The sequence below is a fragment of the Xiphophorus maculatus genome, chromosome 14, assembly GCF_002775205.1.
Source record: "Xiphophorus maculatus strain JP 163 A chromosome 14, X_maculatus-5.0-male, whole genome shotgun sequence".
NCBI classification, from domain to species: domain Eukaryota; kingdom Metazoa; phylum Chordata; class Actinopteri; order Cyprinodontiformes; family Poeciliidae; genus Xiphophorus; species Xiphophorus maculatus.
Window position 1 is genome coordinate 11,603,657 of NC_036456.1, and position 24,325 is coordinate 11,627,981.

A 24,325-nucleotide genomic window follows, 5' to 3' on the forward strand; every position below is an offset into this window, starting at 1 on the left:
TATTATTGCACACCCAACTTCTGTATGAGCAGTATGACTGGCAGGTAGGAATTAGCAACTTAATTCATTCAGAATGGTTATTATTGCAAAGGCTGGACAGTGAATAACCAGACGGCAGGAAAAAAAAGTAATTCACAGTTTGGTGATTAAGAGAAATAGAACATATATTGAATAAACAATGTGAAAAACCAAGGATGAAAATATGCGTTCCCACTCTACCTACCTGGAATTAATGAGTGGAAAGGGGGCTTGCAGTGCATGAAGCACCGAGGCTATTTTTAGAGGCCTGCCTTTGCCTGAAAGTCAGCAGTTGTGGGAATGAAAAGAAACTCTCTATTCTGTATTCTTCTCCTAAAGGAAATTGTGATAATGAGGCTTCACCAGCGACCACGTGCACATTAAGATTTGATGCATCTGCACACACTTATGTCACACCCTAGTTTTCCTAAAATACTCCACAGAAGAAAAGTACTATCAGGAAGAAAATTCTTAAAAAAACAGATGTAAGATGATACTGCTGAGTCTTCTCTGCTTCCTTGCTTTTCTTGTGTTCCCACCAGTCCATCTCTTCATTAGGAGTAAAGTCAAATCATTCCAGGACGTGCGTGTGGGCGTGTGCGTGTTGATACACTTGGCCTATATCCTGCTGTGATAGTCACATGGCTTCCGTCAGACAGCAGCCATTTGTTACTGTCTTTTTAATCATGCTAATGCAGCCCCTCGCTCTCTTTCCTATCACCAAAGCAGACCAATGCACACATATAGGCATATGTGTTCATACATGCTTCTCAGGCACATGGATGCTGAAGAAAAATGAGCGAGAACAGAGTGCCCAAAAATACCCCAGAGGCATATGAATCTGTCAGTGGGGAGTTCTGTAACTGGGTATCTTTGTACGCCTATGGCCCCGCTGTGCACACATACATGTATATGTGCCCATATGTTCCTATAAACCGACCCATGCAGTCACACATGCAAACGGAAGAAGGCCAAGGAATCTAAGACGAATCAAATTAAGTGTTAAATTTTGTCACTGCTTCTTGTCTTTTCTCCCCCACTTTTTTTCTTTTCCTGCAAGTGCTTAACGTTATTAGTATTCTGCTCAGAGGTCTGCTTTCTTCTTCTGCTCTCCCATAGCCTCCCTCTACCCCTCCTGGGAGTTGAGCCCAGTGCATGTTAAGTGATATGGCTGTGGAGTTTTACCAGCAGGGTTGTGGGTCCCACGTAATGCGGCGTGCAAGAGGGATGCTCTTAGTAAATCCACCCAGCCGTGAAAAATGATCAATCTCATGAATTTGCCAATTGGGAGTCGTATAGCATAGACATAAGGGAGATAATAAGAGGGAGGGCCAGTGGGATGGTGGAAGGCGTCTGCAGAGACGACAACCTTATTGGAAGTAAAATAACAAAGAGCCATTGTAAGGTCTGAATAGAAAAAAAAAGACAAAAAGTGTAGGTGAGCTCAGGCAGACCAAGCTGGGTAAGGAGAGAATATGAACCTCAGCTGCTCAGAAGACCGGTTGGTTGGGGGTGAGAAATGGTCCACATTTTTCCATTCCCTCGCTCTCTCTCCCGTTCTCTTTTTTTTCCCCTTTTACCCTTTTACGCTTTGCATCCTCGATCTGAAAGCCAGCAGGCCAACTTGGTTGCAGTCAAGCAAAGATACACGTTTGGTGTTTCTTTTAGTCAAGCGTGAGCAGGTCTCACCTAGGTAGTGACAAGGAAGTGGATTGGGTAGGAGACTGGAAAAAAGTGCCTGTCCTAAATTCAAGGACTGATCTAGCCCATGGGTGATTCCAGCACTACCAGGCAGTGTGGTATGTAAATGTCATGGGACTCGACAGAGCGAGAGGCTGTCTCTCTCTGTTCATTTGACAGGACATGACAGGTCGGGGAGGTGCATTTCTCGGTTGTGTTGGTGTCAACAGGAGCACATCGAGTTTGACATACCTGAGGAGGGGGTTGCTCTGAGATGTTACTCTGGGATAGTCACGAGAAACAGAGTAGAAATATTACTCACAAATAAATCTTGAAGAAATTTGTACCACTTTCTGTGCGGATTTTGCGATGAACATCAAGTCTAAAGAAAATTCTATCTTCTATGAAGTCATATAATATGAGTAAGCAGAGCTTTAGTCATTTGAACAGATACATTTGGCTTATAATTCATTCTTACCCTTAGGTTTATTGCCAACATGGCCGTTTTACAGCCCGTGGATCTCTTCCAGCCCTTTACATGTCCCCCACTGCCCCACATTATAATGTGAAAATAATTTCTATGGGCAAACTTGAATATTCAGGGAGATGTGAGTTACAGTAAGTAACATCAGTTCATAAAATAAGACAACTTGATACGAAATGAGGCAAACAGAAGATAATGGTTAGCCACTGGCTAGCTGCTAACAATGCTAAAGTTGGCATTTGTTTTAGAGCTTCCTGTGGGCTCTAAAGAGCTGTTTCCAAGTTTTCAATGAGTCTAGGCTATCCATTGTCATCTCTTGCCCAAAGTCTATCAAACTGTTACTCATGACTTTCTTTCTACACTGAATAGATTCTTTATACACTATATGATATTTATAAAAAGGGGGAATTTCAATGCTGTTTTGAGATTAGATATTAATACCAATCCAATCCCTCAAATTTGCATAAATATCCACTGGGCTGAAACATTCCACACTAATTAGATTCATTGAAACATGTTTTGGGATTTGTAAACCTTTTTATTCATTTTGAAAACATTTTTAAATTTATTATTATTATTATTATTAATAGAATTGATTTTAAGATTTAGTAAAACGCTTGTTTGGTTCATTATTTTGTTTAAGTTTGTGAGCTAATAATTCACTGTACAGTGTATTATTAGGGATATAACAGTGCACTGTACAGTGAGACAGACATTTTGTAACGGTGTTTGAAATGACTGATTTTCCATTCACTTTAAAATGCACTATAATCTTTTAGCGTGATACAGTACATGTAGTGCAATGTACGTTTATTCACTACAGTTGACAAAACAGGCCAAATTGTTTGATACCTAATGCAATAGTTAGGAAAAGATTATGAGTTTGACAATTGATATAAATGCTCTTACTCATTAATTCTTCAGAAATGCTAAGCAGCTCATATCATCTGCCTTACCCTGAATATTTCACTTTTGATGAAATTGAGAAAAATAACCTTAAATCAATAAAATCCTGTACAAATGTTAGCCGAGTCTTGGGTTTTTCATGTCATATCCTATCTTATGTTTTTTTTTCTGTTTTTTTATTAACCATCCTTTCTTGTCTTTAAGACTTAATTCCCAAGAGATTACCCTATTTATTGTGAACTAAAGTAAAAGCAAATGCAACACAATAAACTAGAGAAATAATGCTGGTGCCTACTTGGAAATGCTGCCTAATAATCTGTAACCCTTGACTGACCCTGTTATGTATGATTAATAAGCAACAAGCTGCTGGTGAGGAAGTTTCTGTATATCAAACAAGACAAACAAACTAACAGGCCCTCTCATGCCTCCACGTTGTTTGAGTTATTCAGCAATGTGTGTGACCTTAAACAGAGGGACTTTTGGAGAATATTGCAGCATAAGTAGAAGAGTGAATAAAAGCTTTAAAATGTAGCCAGCAGCACAACAATGCACACTAGCTATGACAGTAATATGTCGATGTTATTTTCTCTATATATTTTTTTGTTTCTAGAGTGGTCTTTTGAGGAAGGCATCATCCTTTATAGTCATATTTCATGTTTCCCAGAAGACTCAGTGAGGGGGCGGTGGGGGGGGGGGGGGGGTTGATGTTATTGAGGAGTTCTGAGCCTTATTAAATTCGCTAACGTATTACCAGTCCTCGTCCTCTCTCGTACACACTTCACGCTGATTACGTTGCTCCCTGCTCTTAATTTGGCTGCACACTTTGCTGTAGCTCAACAACCTCCCTCCAATCCTGGCCTCAAGAGGAAACAAAAGAAGTACATACATATTACTTTTAGTTAAAGACACTTAGCAGGTAGACGCACAGCATGCTTTTTGATGGCTTCTGACACTCATGACTCACTCAGTCTCAGCTATTGTATGTTCTCTGGCATATTCTCTTCTGTTCTGTCCTATTCTTGGTTCTTTCTTTCATCAGAGGTCAGAGACAATGCTAATCTTCCAGCGGGCGAGACGGGAAAAAATCTGTCAGCGTCTTTAGCTGGCAGTAATCAAAAAGGATTTTTTGCTTTCTATTCTATCTCTGTGGATAGAAAGTAATAATTCTAAAGCACTAGTAGTTTGATATCACTTTACAAGGCCCTTTACCGTCTTTCCGTAAAGCTTTTCTCAGTGATAACAATTTTAATGGGGCTCAAAATGCAGACCTTCTTCTGGTCTCTGCACATGACAGGAGAGCACAGGAGGGATGTACTACGAGAGCGATAATGAGGCCAAAGTGAGAATGGATCTTCAGTGGCCAGGCACGCAGATGAAACTTTCAGAGCTCTCTGTTTGCCACATAATGCATGTGTCTGTACCGCAGGAATATTTATATCCAGTATTTTTTCTTTCCTCCATCACAGCCTAAACAGCTGCAAAGGAAGTGTATTTACATATGACCTTGCACGCAGTAATCGGTGGAAAGAGGGAAGTTTTATTTAGCCGGAATGATGTGCTCTGGCTGGGATGTGACAGCGGAATGTGAATGTTGGAAAAGGTAAAAAAGAAAAAGCATTTGAGTCAGCAAAGGTTGAGAAAGGAATGGGGATTATCAATAATGTGTTTTGGCTGCTGACTGTACAGTATATTATGTCAGAGGGTGGTTCAGCATGTAGGGGTTGTTGATTTTATTTTATTTTTTTTGAATGCACATACATGTTGCTCAACGTACATGAGACATAATCAGAATAATTCAACCTCGCTGCAGACCAATTCATGGTCTTGGCGTGCAGTGCATTGCAAACGAGCTTATACCCCTTGAAATTCTCAATATGAATTTCAAGGGAAGTGGAAGGAAAATGATTTTCAAAGAAATTTAGTAAAAACTGGTGGTGAGGTTTTGTCCTCCTCAGGCAATATTTTGTGGAAATGGTCTCTACATGCACAAAGTCTCCCAGCTTTGTGCATGTAGAAGGTAGACATTTTGCCTGTTCATTAGGGATGCATCATATTAGGAAAGCATACCCTATTTTTTTGTTTAAATATTTTAATATTATCAATCCATTCATTATTACTTCATTTGTTTTCTGTTTTTGTCTTGACTTCACCACTCTCTGTGCGCTTTAACATCTCTGATACAAAAATCTATACACACTGTTGGTAATTAGTACAGTAAGAAGAGCATAAAGGATGCTGGACAACAGGATAATCCTTACCCTAATTTGTAAATGACGCGGTGACCTCTTTTTTTTTCAAACCCTATTTCGGACAAATAATGATCAATAAACAAGAACTAGTTCAAGTTCGAGCTTTGAAGTTAGTTCAAAATGTTTAGGTGGTGACTTATGAACATGGATCGGTACATTTTAAACTGGCTGAACTAAGTTAAGAACTGGTTCTTGCTAGGAATGAACTGGTACAGCTCTATCAAATGTCCTATATCTGTTAAGCGCTTGCCTTAGGAACTTCATCGTTCTTACGTGAGAGTCTCTCTATCTCTCTCTCTCTGTGTGTGTTAGACATAGCTGTCGAGACTGCTTGATGCTATGAAAATTTGATGCAGAAAATATCCTGTCGGTGCTGAATTTTTAATGGCAACCACGCAGATTCAGGAATTATCATCAGAATGCTCCCTCCGGGTTCTCGGCTGCACATCGTGCGTGGAATCCAATCGATTCTGCAGCTCCGGGTCAGACACGTCTCCATCTGCTTTGGGTGCTTAAATAATTTGTGGAGAATTTTATCTCTTTAACCATTGTTTTGACCACCGACAGCACGCGAGAGTCAAATCGGAATCTGCAAACTCTCCTCAGATTGTGTCTGGTGTATATTATTTTTCTACCTCCTTTTTATGGAGCCTTGTTGTCAGAAGATGAGTCTGGCCTTTGGGGCTTGATTGCCCTGATCTGCAGTCCAACGAGCACTTTTCCCACTGGTGATTGATATTTGGAGACATTGGTGGGACAAAAACAGTTTCAGATCTGACGCTCGTGAAAGACCCATCAGCTCAGTTGTCGATCAATGTGAATAAGTATTTCCCACAACCCAGAAGCATTAGAATCAAGGGCAAAGGGGAAAAAAAATTAAAGAGGAAAAAAGAGGAAAAAAAAATCAATTGGTTGAGAGTTTTAGTGAAACGGGGATGGGGTTGTAATGTTGGTGGTGGAGCTGAGGGGAAGAAGGAGCAGAGGTGGGGAAAAATAGGCCTGTCAAGCTGGGTGAGTAATGAAGCGTGTTTTCTGCTCTTCAAAGGATGGGGTGGAAGATGCACTGATGCTGTGTTACATGCAATGTGCCATCCGACGTCATGTGAACTTGAGCTGCACATAAAAAAAAGAAAAATGTGCCTGGGAATATATACCGAGGTGAACGTGCAGCTTTTGAGCTCCCCGCGTATCGATTTGACAGTCTCATGTGTCTCTTTAGGGTTGAATCAGTGTTGGGACAAAATATCCGCAGAAGTTCTCAGACTCACATGTCAATGTCAGGTTAGCTCTTCTTAAAAAGAAAAACAAACCAATCCATGGCTAGATAAAACAGATTCAATCTGGTCAGGAGTTGCTTCCGTCTCCTCATCTGTGTAATAGTTAGAAGTGATGCTTTAAACTCTGTAAACTTTTACTTGATACCCTTTTAAAAACAGTCTGTAAAGAGCCAATTTCAAATTCATAAGTTATGCTATGTGGTTAAGTGTAGCTAAAAGCTCATGTTGATTATCGATAGATTATATAAAACAGATCATGAGGATTAAATATAGTATTTACCATTATTAGCCATGGTTCTTCCTGCTTATGCGTATGAGGATACACTGTATCTTGGACGTGTCGACGACATACAGATCGGATGGATGCGACCTGGCCGTACAGACACAGGTCACATTTGAAAAGATCAGATACATCCTGGTTTTAGGGCCACATTTCCAAGTGGCCTGAGTGACATATGTAAAAATTTGATCTGTGTTGTTCAGACTGTCAAGCGCATAAGGGCAAAAAACTAAAACAAAAAAATATCTGATTTGGGTCACTAAAGGCATCAGTGTGAACATATTTTATTGTCCCACATTGGGGAAATTTCTGTAGATTACGATATTCAAACGAAGAAAGTAGACTTGCACAAAGGATATAAAATATATAAAAACGGAATAAGGAATAAAAATACTCTACAGTAAGGACAAAATTTGAACATAAATACCATGTAGTTATAGTATAGTGTACTCCAGTCCAAATGAATGTGGAACTGAATTGGTTAATTTAAAGTTTTAAGTTTTATTGTCACTAATTGTTTATACACAATTAGTGACAATAAAACTTGTGCAACACCAGGTTTTGTGCAGATAACAGCAGAAATGTTATTCAGAATGAGTAAAGTTGCATAGATATCAGCACAGATGTAAAACCTTACTGAGTTCATTGGGACCAGTGGCGGTTATAGAGTCTTACAGATGCTGGGAGGAAGGATCTACAATAACACTCATCAGTGCACCTAGGATGAAGCAATCTGTCACAGAAAATCACAAAAATGTGCAACAAAGTTTGGGGTGGTTATGTGTCAAAATGTGAAAAATTTGAATGGGTTTGAATACTCTTCCATAGAGCTGAACAACTCTTTTTGAAATGAAAAAGCTTTCACCCTATCCAAGGGGTATATGCTTTGCCTGATTTTACCCATATAAAGTGACAATCTGTTGGAAGTACCAGAAAGGCTTAACTCCAATAGTGACCTTTTCCATTGTATCTCCTGTAGCTTCTTTTCTCTACATGTTGTAAAAGAAGCTCAGTGTCCATGTACCCTCATTACTGCCCACCTCCCCAAACTTCAACCACTCACAATATAAATCTATTTCCCCCTGCCTCCCTCTCTCTGTCTCGCTCCCCCTCACCGCTCTCCTTTTTTTGATAGGGGATCCATTTGGTTTAAATTGACTCATTTTGTCAGTGGGAATCGGAGCAGAGAGACTGAGGAGGGAGAAACGGGCAAGGCTTGAGCTAATACTTTGATCCCTCCGACAGGCAGCGTGAAAAGTGCATTTCATAAAGGATGTTCATCTGTGATGAGCCCGCCAGAGTGACAAATTGGGCCCCTGGTGCTTTAAATAATACACTGTGTATGGCTACAGCTGTGGTGCTGTATTTTCTTTTTTTCCCTACTGCTAAACTTGCCTGTTAAATAAAGGCGTGCGTTTCAGCTTGAAAGACTTCATCGTGACTTCAATCCAGAGCAGGTTTCACTTCAAATCATCTCCCTTTTCTTATTCATCCTGTGTGAGACATGTAAATGTTAATAGAGGGCTTTGCTTTCAACTGTCCACTTGTATTCGGATTTGGACGTGGCACTAAGAATAGTGGAGAGGCTTTGGAGTTATGACCGAGGCAAGCCTTGCTGTCTCCCTGTGGAATTTGTTGCTCTCAGGAATCGTGCTACGATGAAAGTTTAAGACTTGGTCTACACTGTTGCTGTGGAGAAAAACTTTGCTACAGAAGCAAAGCATAAGTTGATATTTTACCTTCTTTGTTCTGAATAATTTGACGTCATATCAAAAAAGTCAGGGAATGTATTTGCAGCATGTACGTGCACCATGCACCATCTTGATTGGACCCAAGTAGCACAAAAAATTTAAAGCTACAAGGTTATACAGTGAGTATAGGGCTGCAGACGTTTAGTGATTTGAATGGACTGTCTACCTGTCATACACAATAACGGTAAAAATAAACATTCATGACTTTCTGTACAGTTACGGGAAAAAATAGTCAAAGTTCATGATTTGGTCTTACAGAATCACCTTTAGTGACAATAATTCAAAGTATGTATCCTGTATACATATTGTTATAGAGGCAGTTCCAAAAGGGGTTCAATTGATTGTGATTATTGGGCTTTGGTTTATGAACATTTCCACAGAACCTTGATCTAGTTGAAGTCAGTATCTACATTGGTCTCAATATTGTGTCAAATGTGTTTAACTTCGACATATGCCTTGCTGTAGATCAGTGCTTCTCAATTCTGGTCCTCAGGCCCCCCTGCTCTGCATGTTTTAGATGTGCCTTTATTCCAGAACAGCTGATTCAAATGATTGCATGACCATCAAGTGCTGCAGAAACCTGTTGATCACCCATAGATTTAATCCAGGTGTGTAGCAGAAGGGAAACACCTAAAACATGCAGGGCAGGGGGGTCTGAGGACCGGAATTGAGAAACGCTGCTGTAGATTGACTTCAAATTGTTTGATCTCAAAATTGCTTGAAAAAATCCCTTCACAGATTCACGACCCTTCTTGTTCCTATGGTATCAAATGTCTGCCTGCTACATTCCCCTCATAAAAGTAACTGCAAAGAAAGAAGATGGAAAGTAAAGAAAAGTAAAGAAGTTAATCAAACTTCCAGCCCCGTTATATGCCACTGAACCATCAAAGAAGGTAGCTATAAATTTGATCAGCAGTTTGGAGCCTGCTCCTAAATCCCACAACACCTGACTTGAACAGATGAATTTTCAAAACGTAAGAGCTGGCAAGAACTTTTCTGTTTACAGACTAGAAACACATGGAAAGAGTAATGATTAGGATCACGCAAGAAAAGCACTAAAAATCACATTACATGTACCAACTTGTCTTATTCCTCCCTCTATGCCTGTATCTTTCAAATGCTCATGTGCAGATGGTCCACCCTTATCCCAAACTCATACACACCTGCTCCTTAATTTTAAGGTGTTACATAATAGTGGAATTGTATGCAACAGTCCGGTGGCGGGGTCAACCACAGCTGAGCTTGAATTAGTCACAGATTGAGTAAAAAGGATGACAGCTAAATGCCTCTCCGCAGCAGCAAATCCTGTATGTCACTCCAAAAGGCACCAAACAGTGAGCTATGTGTGAGAGAGTTTATAATCCGGGACACCTTGGTGCTATCAGGCTATATCTCACTAAGCTTCAGTCCACGCAAGAGTGGCTGGAGAGTGTTTAAGCCACTTGACTTTTTGTCATGTTCTGTGTAAACATGATATAACTGTTTTTTACCATTAAAGATATGAAAAAACTATGCCTGGACATTGCTTACGGCTTGGACTAAAATGCAAATTGGTCCATTTGAGACTTTCCCCACCAGGGGACGACGATAGTCTGACTTTCATTGAAGCACCCTTGCTTTCATTCTTGAACACTCAGACGCTGCGGGAGGTTTCACACAGCTGAGGCTCCCCGGCCAGACTTAAGGATACATTAAAGAAGGCCTGGAGAACCTGCTTGATGACTGGCACGTCCTTTTAGCACTTTCATCGTGGCTGTAGTCAGCACAGCCATTTAAAGCAGTTTGCTTTAACCTTCCCAGTCGGTGTTTAAACTATCCTGGAGGAATTCACAAAAATCCCTCACATAACATGTTTGCTTTCCCAAAATAATACACTACAACACTTCAACTAGTTGACTTCTTCATAAATTCAGGATATTAGAAGTGTCGTGTCACACAGAATTGAATGTGTTTCAACACTAAGGATGAAAACAATGTTGATTTCATGCTGAACTCCTACCTAACTAGATAAAATATATAGTGCTTATTGCAATACAAACAACATTTATTATTACATTTATTCTGGTTTATATTTGCTGCAGCGTTTGGGATTTTCGTTGACCAGGTTTTGGAGAACTTTAGCTGAATTGACATTTGACTCCAGAGCACTTAGAAATGTATGGTTGTCTCATTGACTCCAATATACCCGGGTCATGTGGCTGTAACACAAGCCCAGAATGCAAGCCCAATTACACTGCAGCCCTTCTTGGATTGGCAGTCAGCAATATTGCTTATCTTCGATCATTGCTTCTGTCTTTCTGCCTTGACATTGGGTGGGCATACCACTCACCGTCAGTTATAGGTGTACTATGGCTGGCTCGCTCTGGCCCTAAATGCATTTCCAAAATGCGGCTAAAAAAAAAGCATATTTACTATTACCTTGATAAATATGTAGCATTTATTACGTAACAAATTGAGCAATTTATGTCATCCAAGGGTTTTTTTTGCTCTAGGTCGACAATACACAAAATCTAATGTGTCCTTCCTTCTCCAGTTTCGGCCAAGTGGGGTAATGCTGTACTTATGCTGGTTTGAATGTACGAGTATAATGTTCTGTGCAGCTTCTATGTGTTTTAGCCGCATAACACGAAATAACAACCAGACACGTTATGGGTGTTTTTACATTTTATGTAATAACCCCATTTTCAGATATACACCTATCACCTCTCCCGCTCTCCACGCAGATACCTATAGTATACTGGGAATTTAGATATTTTCTCCTACTTATATGTTAATGAAAAGCACAAACCACCGACTTTTCTTTTTTTTTTTTTCTGGGAGGATTTAATTGAAATTTTATTTTGACAAATAACCATTTAATGGTGTAAAACAGGCCATTGTGTGCGTGTGCCTGGGAGTGTGCGATAAGAGTAACAGTGGAGGAGAAGCAATGACACTTCTTTTCTAAAGAATGGCTGGCGAAATAAGAGAGAGATGCTGTGTATGTGTCACAGAGAGAGGGGAGAAAGACTTTAGAGAAATAGTAAATAACAACAATAATAATAATAATAATAATATTAAAAATAATAAACATTTTTGAAAAACTGAGTTAACCCCCTCAGAGTAGCACAGTAAGCCCTACCATTTTCCACACACACTGCTCCATCGTATATTCCATGTCTGCCTTATCTGTTAACACTCTGGGTTTGCCTTCTTGTCTGCGGTTGAAAATAGCAAGCTCAGACACAACAAACGGAAGCTTCTTCACACAGTCTGCGTCCTTAATGTAAGGTTTGCTGCAGTGCAAAAACATGCAGTTGGTGTGGCGGCGTGCATGTGTGTGCGTGTGGAGGTAAAACTGAGTTGAGACCTCCATATTGTTTTATCGGTTACTAGCAGCAGCATTGCATGCGTGCACCACGGCAGAGCTGTTAATTCTAATCCTCATGGCGCTTCCAGAGTAAAAGGCTCAGCTCTACTGTAGGAAACACACATCAGCATGTGAGTGAGAGGGTGACACAGTGCCATGTTTAGGAGGTGTTCATTTTTCTTTTTTTTTTTCTCTCGATTTAAATGCATTACATATGCAATGATGTAAGCAGCACTTGATTAAGAAAAGAATGCCAAAATACTCTTAGAGCTTAAAAAGAATATGCATTTGTTGTATGGTTTTGTTGTTTGCACCACAGAACGCAGGACGTGAATAAGGTTTTTTTTTATTTTTGTTTTGTTTAGTTTCAGTTGGCTTGTGAATGTGTGGCAGGAAGCCAGCTCCATCCCTTCACTCTGTTCAGGAGGGTTGGATGAGTCACTCTGCTCTCAAAATCATCCCGCTATTCCTTCCTTTTGTATATGACAGTGGGTCACAAGAGCTCTACGGATGCATTCTCTTGTGTCTGTCCTCATATATCTATATATAACCACAAATGCATGACGAAGATAATGAAAATATTCCTGGCAAAGAAGACAACGTCCTACTAAGTATTCCAACCACTTGATTTACTTCACTAATAAATGTAGCACAAATGTAACAACTAAAGATAATAAATGGGGGTTTTTTGCAATAGAAACTGCCTTAAAAATACCTAATGGGTAGATGGAGTCCATCTGAGAGTAATTCAATCTCAGTAAATCTAGCTGTTCTGTAAAGGCCTTAGAGTTTTGCTTGAAAACATTAGTGAACAAACAGCATGAAGACCAGGGAAATCATCAAACATGAAGGTATAAAATTGTAGAGAAGTTCAAAGCTGGATTATATCATAATACAATATCCTAAACTTTCTAGTAGGTTCTCTGGTCAGATATATTTGGCCTACATACAACACAAATTGTGTGGCAGAAAGCTGACAACCTCAAGAAACTGGGTCCGCTACGAAAACTGATGGCGGCAGCGTCCTTTTGTGAGGAGGTTGTCCTTTGGCATCGAGACAGAATGTGGCTAGAGTTGACTAACAGATGGATAGGTTTACCATCCAGCAGGGCAACCCTAAACACAGACGTAGAGCTTTGTAGAAATAGTTAAGAACAAAGCATATTTGTGTTTAAATGTCCCAGACCTAAATTTAGCTAAGAATATTTGGCAAGACCTAAAATAGATGTTCACAGACGCTTCAGTTTTAGATGTGCAAAGCTGGTAATAACTTACTAGCTGGTTACATCGTGTAACTGGAGCAGTTTTACAAACCAAAGAAAGCTTTTTGATTTGTAAGAAGAAAAATAAAATAAAATCACGGATTTTCTTATGATGTACCGCTTTGTGTTGGTATATCCTGTAAAATGCTCTGGATGCTGTAACATGACAATGAGAGAAAGTTCAAAGAGTAAGAATGCTTTTGCAATGCACTGTATATGAGAGCCATTGTCCGCACATGTATGTGGTCTTCTCCTGCTTCGGCGGCTCGTTGCTCAAAATGGAGCAAGAAGCCGTAGAGACCCCCCAGAGTCTGAGGACATGTGTGGAGGGTACGGAGAGTGCAAGCTCAATTTGATAATTGGCTGAGAGATTGTCACCAGAATGAAATTATGCTAGTTAATTCCTCCTCAATTAATTACCTCAGGACCAGGCCGCAGTACATTCATTATGCCAGGAAGAGTATTGACCCCGCTGAAGGGGAAAAGCAGCCATATCATACCCATAATGCCTGTTTGAAGTGTCATTGCAATGCTTGTTAGGGTATGGCCTGCAGGCAAAGAAAAAAAAAAAAATAGAGGCTAAAATGGAAGTGACGTCATAACCCCAGTCTGTCTGAATATAGCCCTGAAAACCGTGCAGCCTTGCGTGTATATTGTTTTGTTCCACGCACGACATTGTGGAAAGTGAGACAAAAGGAGGTGACAGGTCATTACAAAACTCGATCAGGGCTCTGTATCTTTCTCCTCTCTTCCTCTCGTCTCCGTTTTTCCACCGCACCCGTCTTGCGGCTCTCAAGGCGTGGTGGTGGGGGTTCCAGATTATTCCCTTAGTTGCCCTTGCCAGGTAGTAAATACTTCAAGAAGCTCAGGAGGCAGGGAATAGATCAACTGCTGCCACACTCAACAGCATCCTGCCAGCTGGCCCATAAGACGCATTGCTGAAGTAAAAAAAGAAAAAAAAAAGGGTGTGGGGGGTGATTGCGGCATGGGAAGATGTTTGTTGAAGAATAGCAAATGTGGGTCAAGTAGGTTCATCAGCAGAGTATGATTTGCATGAAAGATAAATGGAGTTTGGAGATACAGAAAATTTGCTGTTTCATGTCTATAACATCTAAATGCCCTTCTACTCACAACATTTGAACTGGGAGTAACAAAAGTTAAAATGTTGCTTTTGTTCAAAACTGCTGCTGAAAGGTTTCCAACTGCTGATGTTAATGCTATCAATAAATGCTTTTCCAAGCCGGGCGATCTGTTTTCAAAGGCCATTGCTCCTCAGCGCTCTCCTTTTTGTTCCATATCCCCACCCACCAAGCCACACTATCACCGCTGCATCTCTTCCATCCTTTCCTAATTGTCTGGCAAGCATCTCAGCTAGAGAAAGACAAATATCGCTTTTTCCTGTGGATATTGTTCTGTCTGAACCCGCCGTGACCGCGTTAATAATTTAGCACCTATTCTGTTTCTTGCTGCTCTTTTCTCCCAGGAACACTTCCTCCCTCGCCTTTATTTTCTCTTCTTAGCATGTTTTTTTCTTCCCTATCCTCTTCTTCCCTTTAAATTTCACCAAAACCACCTGCAGTAATATTTAGAAATGCAGAGCATTAGCCTGTTTGTTGGTTCTCTGATGCGCTGGACCTTTTAGCTCTGAGGCATTGCCACAGGGGTCCTTCGAAAGTGAGGAGGAACACATTCTTTCACACTCAAATTAATTGGCTAGTTTTAACTAATTGTTATTTCTGCAAAGCTGTTATGATTAGGAGTTGGCTTACCTGCACAAAAAATATCTCGGCACCATAAGTTTGGGTAAAAGTGAATAAAAATGTACTGTGACAAAAGAAAAGGGCCACAGGCAAGCATTGACAGTGTTAAGTGCTTCCTCCTGGCTCTGATTGGTTGTTTTTGACCAGGGGTGGTGCTTTTTATTTTTTTTTATAGTAGCTCATGGTTGTGACACCATACTGTCACAACATGGTGACAGCTTTAATAAGTATTAGGTTCTGTGAAGTTACTGTCAGAAATAATTCTCTAAAATCCAATAAAAAAGATGTCATTTTTTGTTAGTTTATCAAATAGTGATAAACTAAATTTAGCTAGCAGTTAGCCTTTACAGGTGTTAAAGGCCAACTGTTAGCAAAATTAAACCTCTCAGCTCAGTTAAAACAACTCAAACTGAAATGGATGAATCCATTAGATACAATTATGTATTACTGAACATGAAATGTCCATAAAGAGACTGCTTTATGGTTTGTTGCCACTTTGTCAGTCAAACATTGATTTGTAGCATTTATCGTGTACGGCAGAAATTCTTCATTGAATTTGTGGTATTTTATTTGGAATTTTATTTTCCTCACAAAACTCGAGTTATTTAAAAAAGTTGGAACACAAACTTTCAATCCAAATTTTTCCTGCCTCATTTAGAGTTACTGCCTGGACGGAAGCGTATCTGTTCTCAGTGTCTGGCAAATTGACTACTCTCACAAAGAATACTCTCATGTGTCTTCTTCCAGGTCGAAAAAACTATTTCTATTTTCACCTCGATGGAGAATGTGCTCCATTATGGTTTCAAATTGAAATCATGCGGATGGGTGTAAATGGAATTTGAAGGTTAAAGTGTTTTCTTTAGCCTTCTTAATATAGCTAATATGATAGAAGCTTATTAGATTGAGTTGGAGGAGAGGTGAGCGGCGCCTCGTATCTGGCTGCACACAGGAACTCTCTGTTTGAGAGATAATTTGAAGCTTTAAACAAGCTAAATCAAGGTCTCCAGACCTATGATGTGAGTGTGCACGTCTCCAAGCACATGCTGTCAAGCCTTTTCTTAAAAACACAGAGCATTCTCTTTTATTAGTTATCATAATTGCCACCCTCACAACATTTTCTTCTCCTGTGTTTCTTGTGTTTGTTCGTGTCCCCATTTCTTCTCTCGTCTCCTCTACTTTTCGCTGTTCTCTTTGGCAATGTGTTTGGCCTATGACGGCCCAGAGGCAGCCATGCTGTCTTCTTCACTCAGTCTGCTGTTTCTGCCCTGACCCTGCTCTACTCAGAACACACACACTCCGTCCTCTATCTCTTGTCTCTTTTATCCTCTCCCTTGTTTTTCACATCATTCCTGTCTTCAACCCTTCTTTTTTTTTGCTCTGACCCCTATCTGCTGTCCAGTCAAGAGCAATGTCTATCAAAGAAACTTGATGCAGACAAATACATAAAGACGCAAGCTGGCAAGTCATCTCTCTGTTCTCTCTTTGCTCTCGTTTTTCGCTCTCTTTTTTTCTTTTAAATTCCCAATCGCTCCATCTTTCTGTAATGAACATTCCCTTGGTTTTTGTGTGGAACTGCTGGCAGGAAAATGAGAGCAGCCATGGATCAAAAATCAGTGTTTTAGAAACTAGACTGCCAGTGACGGAGCTCAAACGCAGACTGATGAACTTTGCTGACATGTGGCAGTGAAAAACATACGCAGCTTACTTCTGTGACACAAAAGGACACAATCAACTGTTACTGCTTGTTCGAACAATTACAAGAACTTTCTTGATGTGCCATATAATTTTTAAGTGAGGGGATAGTACAACAGAATCTTTCCATACAGTAAAGTCTTAGTGCCCAGTGTTTGTTTTGTGTTTTTATTTAGCAGTCATCATTTCTCTTTCTCTATGCTAATGTAAGTGACTTTAAAGTAGTTGTTCTTTCAGCAATGACAATAATATTCCTGTGGCTCCAACACGATCACTTTTTTTTTTTTTTTGAAACCCCAGTCTTTCTAAAAGCAAGACTGGGGCACTGGGAATTTAACATGGGACAGAGTGGCTTCCTGATTGTTTTGTTTGTCATTATTGCTAGGCTTTTTAAGCATGGCAGAGTGACCCGCTTATATTGTACTGAGTCGCGGTTGGTATTGTGGGCTTGTAAAGACCTTTATGAACACCCAACAAAAGCCAGATACTGGGCTGTGAGTGCTCTGGTGGCTTTTCTTTCAAGATATTTTCCACTGTCCTGATTTCGGAATTATGTGCTCCAAGGGCCCGAGGATACGTATGGAAACTAACTTACTCATATCCTCCTTTAAAGAAATCTGGTAGCTTCATTTTGTTGATCGCAACAGTGATAAGAATCTAGAGAGTAATAATTCTGGAATTGTGAATTGAGGTCCTTCTAAAAGACTATTAGGAATGTAATAATGATCTGCAGTAGATAAATCTCTTGGCTTCTTGAGATTATCTGGTCCTAATGGATAGCGAACGGAAAATTAAACAGGTTTCATTTTCATATTTAGAATAAATAAATTCATTAATGTACTTTGCAGCCATTGAGGTCTTTTTCTCTTGCACACATCAAACAAGTTTTTCCCTGACAGTTTTTCACCTGAAAACAAATATGGAGAAAGAAAATATATAACATTTACTCATATCAAATATTTTGATCAGGATAAATGGCGATAAGTATTTAAAAATGATTTTTAGTTGTTTCCATCATATTGTGAGACCGGTATTTGAAACGCGGTTTTAATTTTAAATATAAAAAATAGAATGAAACAAATCTGCTCATCCTTGAGTATTTTTTCTGCATATTCAGTATTTTAGAATAAAAATCTAATAATCACATTTTCATAACTGTCACCATTCAAGGAACCTCCTGAACCAACTAAACTGTATTTACAATATATAAGGAGAGTTATCTGATGCATGCATGATATCACTTATAACCTTCAAAGCTAGTGGCTGGGAAGTTTGATTACATCAACATTACTTCAGCCCTTAAATCAAAGACTGTGTTCACTCTAAGCACAGTCTTTGATTGTGCTTAGAATGAGCACATTCTAAGCACAGTCAGAGCAGAGTCTGAGTGTTCATAATAGTAAACCAATCTCAGATGGACTAAACAATATTATACATAAAGAGACAAAGTAAAGAAAAAAGAAAAAAATTGATTTGGAATAGCTGCCCAATTCATTTACCCGGTGGGGAATGTCCTTGATTTTAGCAGTACTGCTGAGTCAGTGGAGCATGGCTTGGAAATCACTTTTCTATCAGAGTGCACAACACGCAGAGCGCTAGTTACCTTACCTCTCCATATAACTGTGGAAGCAAGCGGAGATGGGGTGCTAAAGGTTGCTTGCCTAAGCGTGCTCCCTTCTTTGTCTGAATACGATTAGAGGTGTGCAGCAAAATCATAGGAGTGTTTCAGGAGCAGGGCACAGATGCCCCCCAAGAGAGATGCTGTGCATTGTGGGTAGCCTGATGGCTCAATCTTTGGAGTAAAAACGAAAAAAAAAAAAAAAAAACAAGAGAGGCAGTCCGTACCTGCTATCCGCTTGTCTTGTCGAAGGCCTGGCTTGTCAAGCTGAAGCAGAGAGAAAAAGGAGGGAGAGACATGCTGTGATCCAAAGCCACACTTGTCATTCTCATCACATCAGCTGCCATGTTAATTGTGATTGCAGTCACATCTTTTTTTTTGTTTGTTTCATTTTCCTCCCTTTTCATGTATTTGTATATTTGAGGTTTTGGGTTAGCTAATCAGCCAAAAATTAAGAGTCACAGTAATTAGTGGTCGTTGTATTCCAGTAGAAGGCAAAGATTCCTATTAGCACAGAGAAGGAATGGCACTCTTAACGCAACATTCACAGTCTGTTTATAAAATATGAATTCAGTTCTAAATCTGTAGGACCCTAGCTGAATTTCTTTTTGTTTTTCCTTTTTCCTATCTCCTCCTACTGTCCTTGTCTCGGCTGCATTGTGTCCTCAAGTCATGTGTCTGTTCTGCAAAACCTTTTTTTCTTTTTTGTGGTGTGATCAACATATTTTTCCTGCACACTTAATACTGCAGAAATAAAGAATTTAAAAGTGATTTCTGTTCTACTTTTTGTTTCTTTTGCAGGAGATAAAGAGCATTAAAAGTAAGCTATGGTCCAAACTCTGTTGTTTTTTTTGTTTTTGTTTTGTTTCGTTTTCTGAGCAAAGGCATGCCTGGCTTGATTTGCAATCACCCTCGCTTTTGCTTGATTTTGATTTCCCATAGTTTGCTTCATGAAACGGCATCTAACACAGCACTACCTGTAACAATGACTCCTCCGGCTCTGTCTCATTTGAAACCATTAAGGCTTTGGCAAGGACCCCCTTGTTTATTCCTTCCTTTTTTAAACGTACAATCTTATGTTCGGTCAACTTATCAGTTTGAAATATCTACTAGATGTTCTACTGTCTGACAGTGAGGCTAGCGTGTTGTCCCAGCAGTGGCATTGTAAGCGCATAATTTGCTTCCCGCAATAATGCAGAAGATGTTGCTAATCTGAGACTAGCGCTCAGATAGGTAATTGGTTAAGGCCACTTAATAGTGGATTTAAGAGGATATTTGAGCGCTTGAGCCCCGCAAAGCTATTAAGCTACTTAGATGAGCGTGTGATTGTCGTCTGTCAATCAGCTAAGATACCAGCAAAAAAAAAAAAAAAGGAGGGTGTCGGTGGTGTTTCCATTTTGCACAGACAGAGCAACCCCGGCACATCTTAAATCTTACATGAGAAACACAAACTGACCTCTTCCCCCTCTTTTCACCACTGCGGCTCCAACCTCTTCCCTTCTCAGCACAAAATGTGTTTTGAAGCATGACATTATTTCAACTCTGATTCACGCCACTTTTTTCTGTTGTTTATTTTTAGTTTGAGGCTGTCGTCGTAGCCAGTAGTGTCTTCTTTTCGTTGTGGGTCTTTTTGTTGTTCTTGCTGTCATGAGGTATGCGTTCTGCATGAAAATAAATGCAGCTTTGTTAGTACACAAAGAGCTCCGAACATGGGTCCCTAACCATTGTGGCCTGTTTTTTTTTTATTGCTTTTTTATCTTCTTCATTAACATCTAGATGTGGTAATGACCTCATTAGGGGACGAAAACATACAGACTAATGTATTTTTAATAGCTATGTCTTGAAACATGCCACAACAGTAGCGCTAGCTGTAAGCTTATGAGAAATTTTCTCACTTTGTTGAAATAAATTACGGCTATTGACACTTTTTTTTTCCCCGCTCTCTTTTGCTTCCTCCAGACTCCCGGCCCTTGCCTGACGTAGCCATGACTGGCAAGTGCACCCGGGAGTGCAACGAGTACGGCCACTCGGACTCCTGCTGGATGCCTGTGCGCACGTCGCCCGAGCGACGGCCGTCCAAGTCAACCACCAACCCCCAACAACAACCAAAGCTTTCCACTTTTATGACCGGTAATGGCAGCAGCGGGAGCAGTAGCAGCAGCGGCAGCGCAGAGCAGCCAGGTAGCCAAGAGACCCTCGCCATGGCTGCCATGGCCAATGGAGACCCCACCACCACGCACATGATGGGAGACCGCAACCGCAACGTGCTCAACAAGAAGATGGCCTCCTCCTCTTCTTCTTACGAGGCCTTTGGCTCGCCTTCCTACGGCTCGCCAGGAGGTGGCGAGGAGACGCTGGGCCACCCTACCGAGGAGATTCCCCTCGCGCCAACCGGAGAGTACAAGCCCACGTCGTGTGGTACACTGACGCGACGGGAGGTGTACCTGTAAGCTTGGAGTTTTACCATAAAACCGGTGGCATTCAAAACCCATTGCGAACAATACTCACTTACCCATAATTGTTGCAGTTACAGAAGTTTTTCTTCCAGCCACCCAAACGCCAACTAAAACTTCCCCAGAGACGTTACAGCTACTCTTTAACGAAACATCTAAGCGGACATGTAAACACAACAGTTTTACAAAGTGCCATTTCTGGCCATGACCTGGCAGAGAAGAGGAGGAGGAACTAATGGCAAGTTTTGCTGTTTGGAGACAGTCTGCTGCCTGATAGTCAATCTGTAAAGTTAAACAACTCATTTTAGATATACAGCACACGCATGACTACTCCAGTGTTCCCTACAGAAGTAACTGTTGTTTTTAAAGATAACACTGTAAAAATACGCCCATTTCTTTCATTGCCCTTGTCTGTTCTTTTCTGGAATCAGAACTGTTCTCGCAGACTGTTTTGACTTTGGAATCTGCCTTGATTTGGCCTTTTTTTACAGTCCAGAATAGTCTGGCCAAGATGCCATTTTGTCTAAACAAAGCGACTGGACTCTTTCACCATCAGCCATCTTTTGAGTTTGTACTGAACTTCCAAGCCAAGACATGGCTGAATTTGAATATTAGAAGGGACTGAAAAGACTAAGCTTTAAAAACTGACCTCTTCAGGATATGGAAACCTGGTTTAGAAGCCAATAGACTTTCCTGGCTTGGACTGCAATTCCACTTAAGAGACAAATGATGAACTTTTGATGACCAACTGCGTGAGAACCTTGCGCAAGTGTCACTCCTTGTAAATAAGCATCGAAAGCTAGCAACAGAGCTTGTGGCTCTGGTGCCTGACCTTTGCCCTGCTACCTTTAGTAAGTCTCTGTTATTTTGTCTTTTGATTGGCAAGACTGAGACAAAAGCCCACCTTGAGAAATGCAAGATACTTTACGTCTACAATCACATTCCCTGGAGAAGCATGGCTTATTATCTGATCACCTTAGTAAGAAGAGCATACAAATTGGTGTTTAACTGTGTTTCCTGGTGGCAACTTGGGTTAAGCACAGTGTTCTGGCAAGACATTAAAATTCTTCAGGTGGAGTTAAAATCTGTCGATATTGGGAGACTGAAAAGCATACCCATGGCTGAGTTGTTATCGGAAAAGTTGCAATGAAAGACATGTCTTACTTTCATTTGTGTGCGTGAATGTAGGCGTGTGTGTGTGTGTGTGTTAGGACTGAGCAATAAATACCATGACATAAGTGTGACCAATACCTTATTTTTCACTCTTCTCTCAAAAAGCCTTCAAGATGACATTGATGCCCATATACTGGAATCCTTTAAGCACTTATAGCTGTTGCTTTTTTTTTTTTAACCATGAATGTAAGAATCAGCTCAGTTAGGGAACAATCAAACAAAAAAAGCAACAGTTTAGGATACATGTGGACAAATGTTTCTGTCGAAGTCAAACCAAAGCTTCGCGAATAGGATGAAGCATTACCCATAGATGAAAAGCTTTCTCCGAGAACTTTGCTTTAAGTATGCATTACTTGTTTTGTGAAGGAATGAGCGATATGAATGTCATGTCTCAACTAAACCACCCATATAATCATTACACTCCTTCTACACACAGATGTTATTGTTTAGATTTTGTGCCTCCTTGTGTACATTGTTTTTTTTATTTTCTTTTTTGTTTTTGCAGCTGCAGAGGCACAAATCTTACTGTAATTAAAAAGAGATGCAATTAAAATTTTTTGTTTGTTTTGTATTTTAGCAAAAAACCCCTTTTCGCTCAACCGGAGGTGCTTTTTCAGTTTTTCTAAACACCCACTCCGGCAACCTATAGTCTGTAAGTACTACTCGTTGTTTGAAAGAAAGTGCTCCTAATACTTATCAACTGTATACATGAATATTTACTTTTTACTGCACGTTTAATGGCAACTTACTTCACTTACAGAGAAGGACAGATGATGAAAAAAAAAATAAAAACTGTAAAAGAAAATGTACAAAAACAAACAAAAAGTTTCTCTTGTAAACGGAAGCCCATCTTGTTGCTTGCATTTTACCCATGTAATGCGACTTTGTAGACTAATCAAGACTGAACTGTTGATTTTGTTTTTTTCCACCCATTACCAAATTTGATCATTGCCTCATGTCACATATACTTTAAATGATTTGTTTTCTTTTGTATTGGCTGTATACCATTAGGATAGACAATTCCTCATGTATTTTTATTGTTTTAGTCACTTCCAATGTCACACAGTTGCAGATAAAATTGTGGAAATGATGATGACGATGTACTGTGTTTCACTTTTTTCTTTTCCTCCTTTATTTGGTGCCACTTTGTATATTTAGAGTGCTTCTGAAAAAAGGGGACAAAAAACACAACAAAACAAAAAAAAAACTGAGTGAATGCAAATATGCAATTGTGCCTTTTTATACCAATTGGTATGATTAAATGTTGGTCTGAAATGGTGCAGAAATGATCACACTGACTAGTAGATGGGGTTGGCATTTAAGCACTGAAAGTCATCTGCATATTAGATGAAATCCCATGATGTCAAAGATTTTTTTTTTCTTTTTTTTTTGTTGCTTCTGAAAGGATGACTAGTCAAATGTCAGTGAGCCTGTAAGGTCTAATAATTGAAATGATTTCTCCTCACTGGGGGTCAGTTATCTTGTTGAAATACCAATTTCCTAGTGCATCCTTTGTGCATTACTGAATGAATACAGGTACAGGTGAAAAGTTGCTTGTTGGTGGAAATGATCTATTGGAAATCTTTTTTTTTTTTTTGGTTGTGTTCCGCTCATGTACATGTGTGACAACAGAGGTCAAGTAACCTTTTTTGTGCATGAAACAAAAGCTCTGAAAGATAGAGATAGCGGGGAAGTAAAAAAATAGGAAAGAAAAAAAAATGCTTGAAGACATTTGACTGCTCGAAAGTCAAGGGAAGATAAAAATGCAAATGTGACAGTTTACTAGGAGGGATAAAAAGAGGGGGTGGGGGATTGCCCTGCCAGAATGCACACCTCAGGATGTGTTGTGAGGAAAAAGTACAGGCACAGAGTTACAGAGTTTGCATATCTAGAGATTATGGTACGGAAACCCTGTTCTACAAATGAGTATGCTGCAGGGTTCCCTATGATGTTGCAAAGTGATGCCTTTCTTTTTTTTATTTCAACATCAGATAAAGTGGGAACAGAGACTCTTACAGGGTGTAAACGAAAAGACATGAAAGAAAGATTGCCTTACAAGGACAACGACATAGAACACAATCTACTCTACATCTTTTCTGAGAAATGATAGGCTCAAAGGGTTGTTTCTGTTTTTCTTTCTGATACACCAAGGTGATGGACACCAAACCCCAGATGAGAGAAAGTGTGAAACTTGCCTTCCTGAGGTGTGCGCTCGGTGGGTGCTCTTGTCTTTACTGAGAAAAAAAAACAAAAAAAACCATTCACATGCGTGTAATGAGATTTGTAATATTACCCATTACTATTTGTCCTGCAACATGGATGTTGATATAGAGAAATTTGAGGAACAAATTTATCATCGTTTAATATGAGTCA

At 39.9% G+C, this 24,325-nt stretch overlaps 1 protein-coding gene across 6 annotated transcripts in view; it reads left to right on the plus strand.

Moving 5' to 3' along the window:
- pcdh7 (protocadherin 7) overlaps positions 1-23,043 on the plus strand; it is a 130,191-nt gene extending 107,148 nt beyond the window's left edge. For 2 of the 6 annotated variants that reach the window (XM_023346341.1, XM_023346342.1), the window contains exons 3-4: positions 19,128-19,146; positions 20,286-20,375. In XM_023346341.1, the coding sequence (XP_023202109.1) occupies positions 19,128-19,144 (17 nt within the window). In that variant the 3' untranslated portion in view covers positions 19,145-19,146; positions 20,286-20,375. Of the gene's footprint in view, positions 1-19,127; positions 19,147-20,285 lie in introns of all 6 variants that reach the window. The other 4 variants (XM_023346338.1, XM_023346339.1, XM_014472051.2 and 1 more) reach the window with 3 other exon arrangements.
- The last annotated feature ends 1,282 nt before the right edge of the window (positions 23,044-24,325 follow it).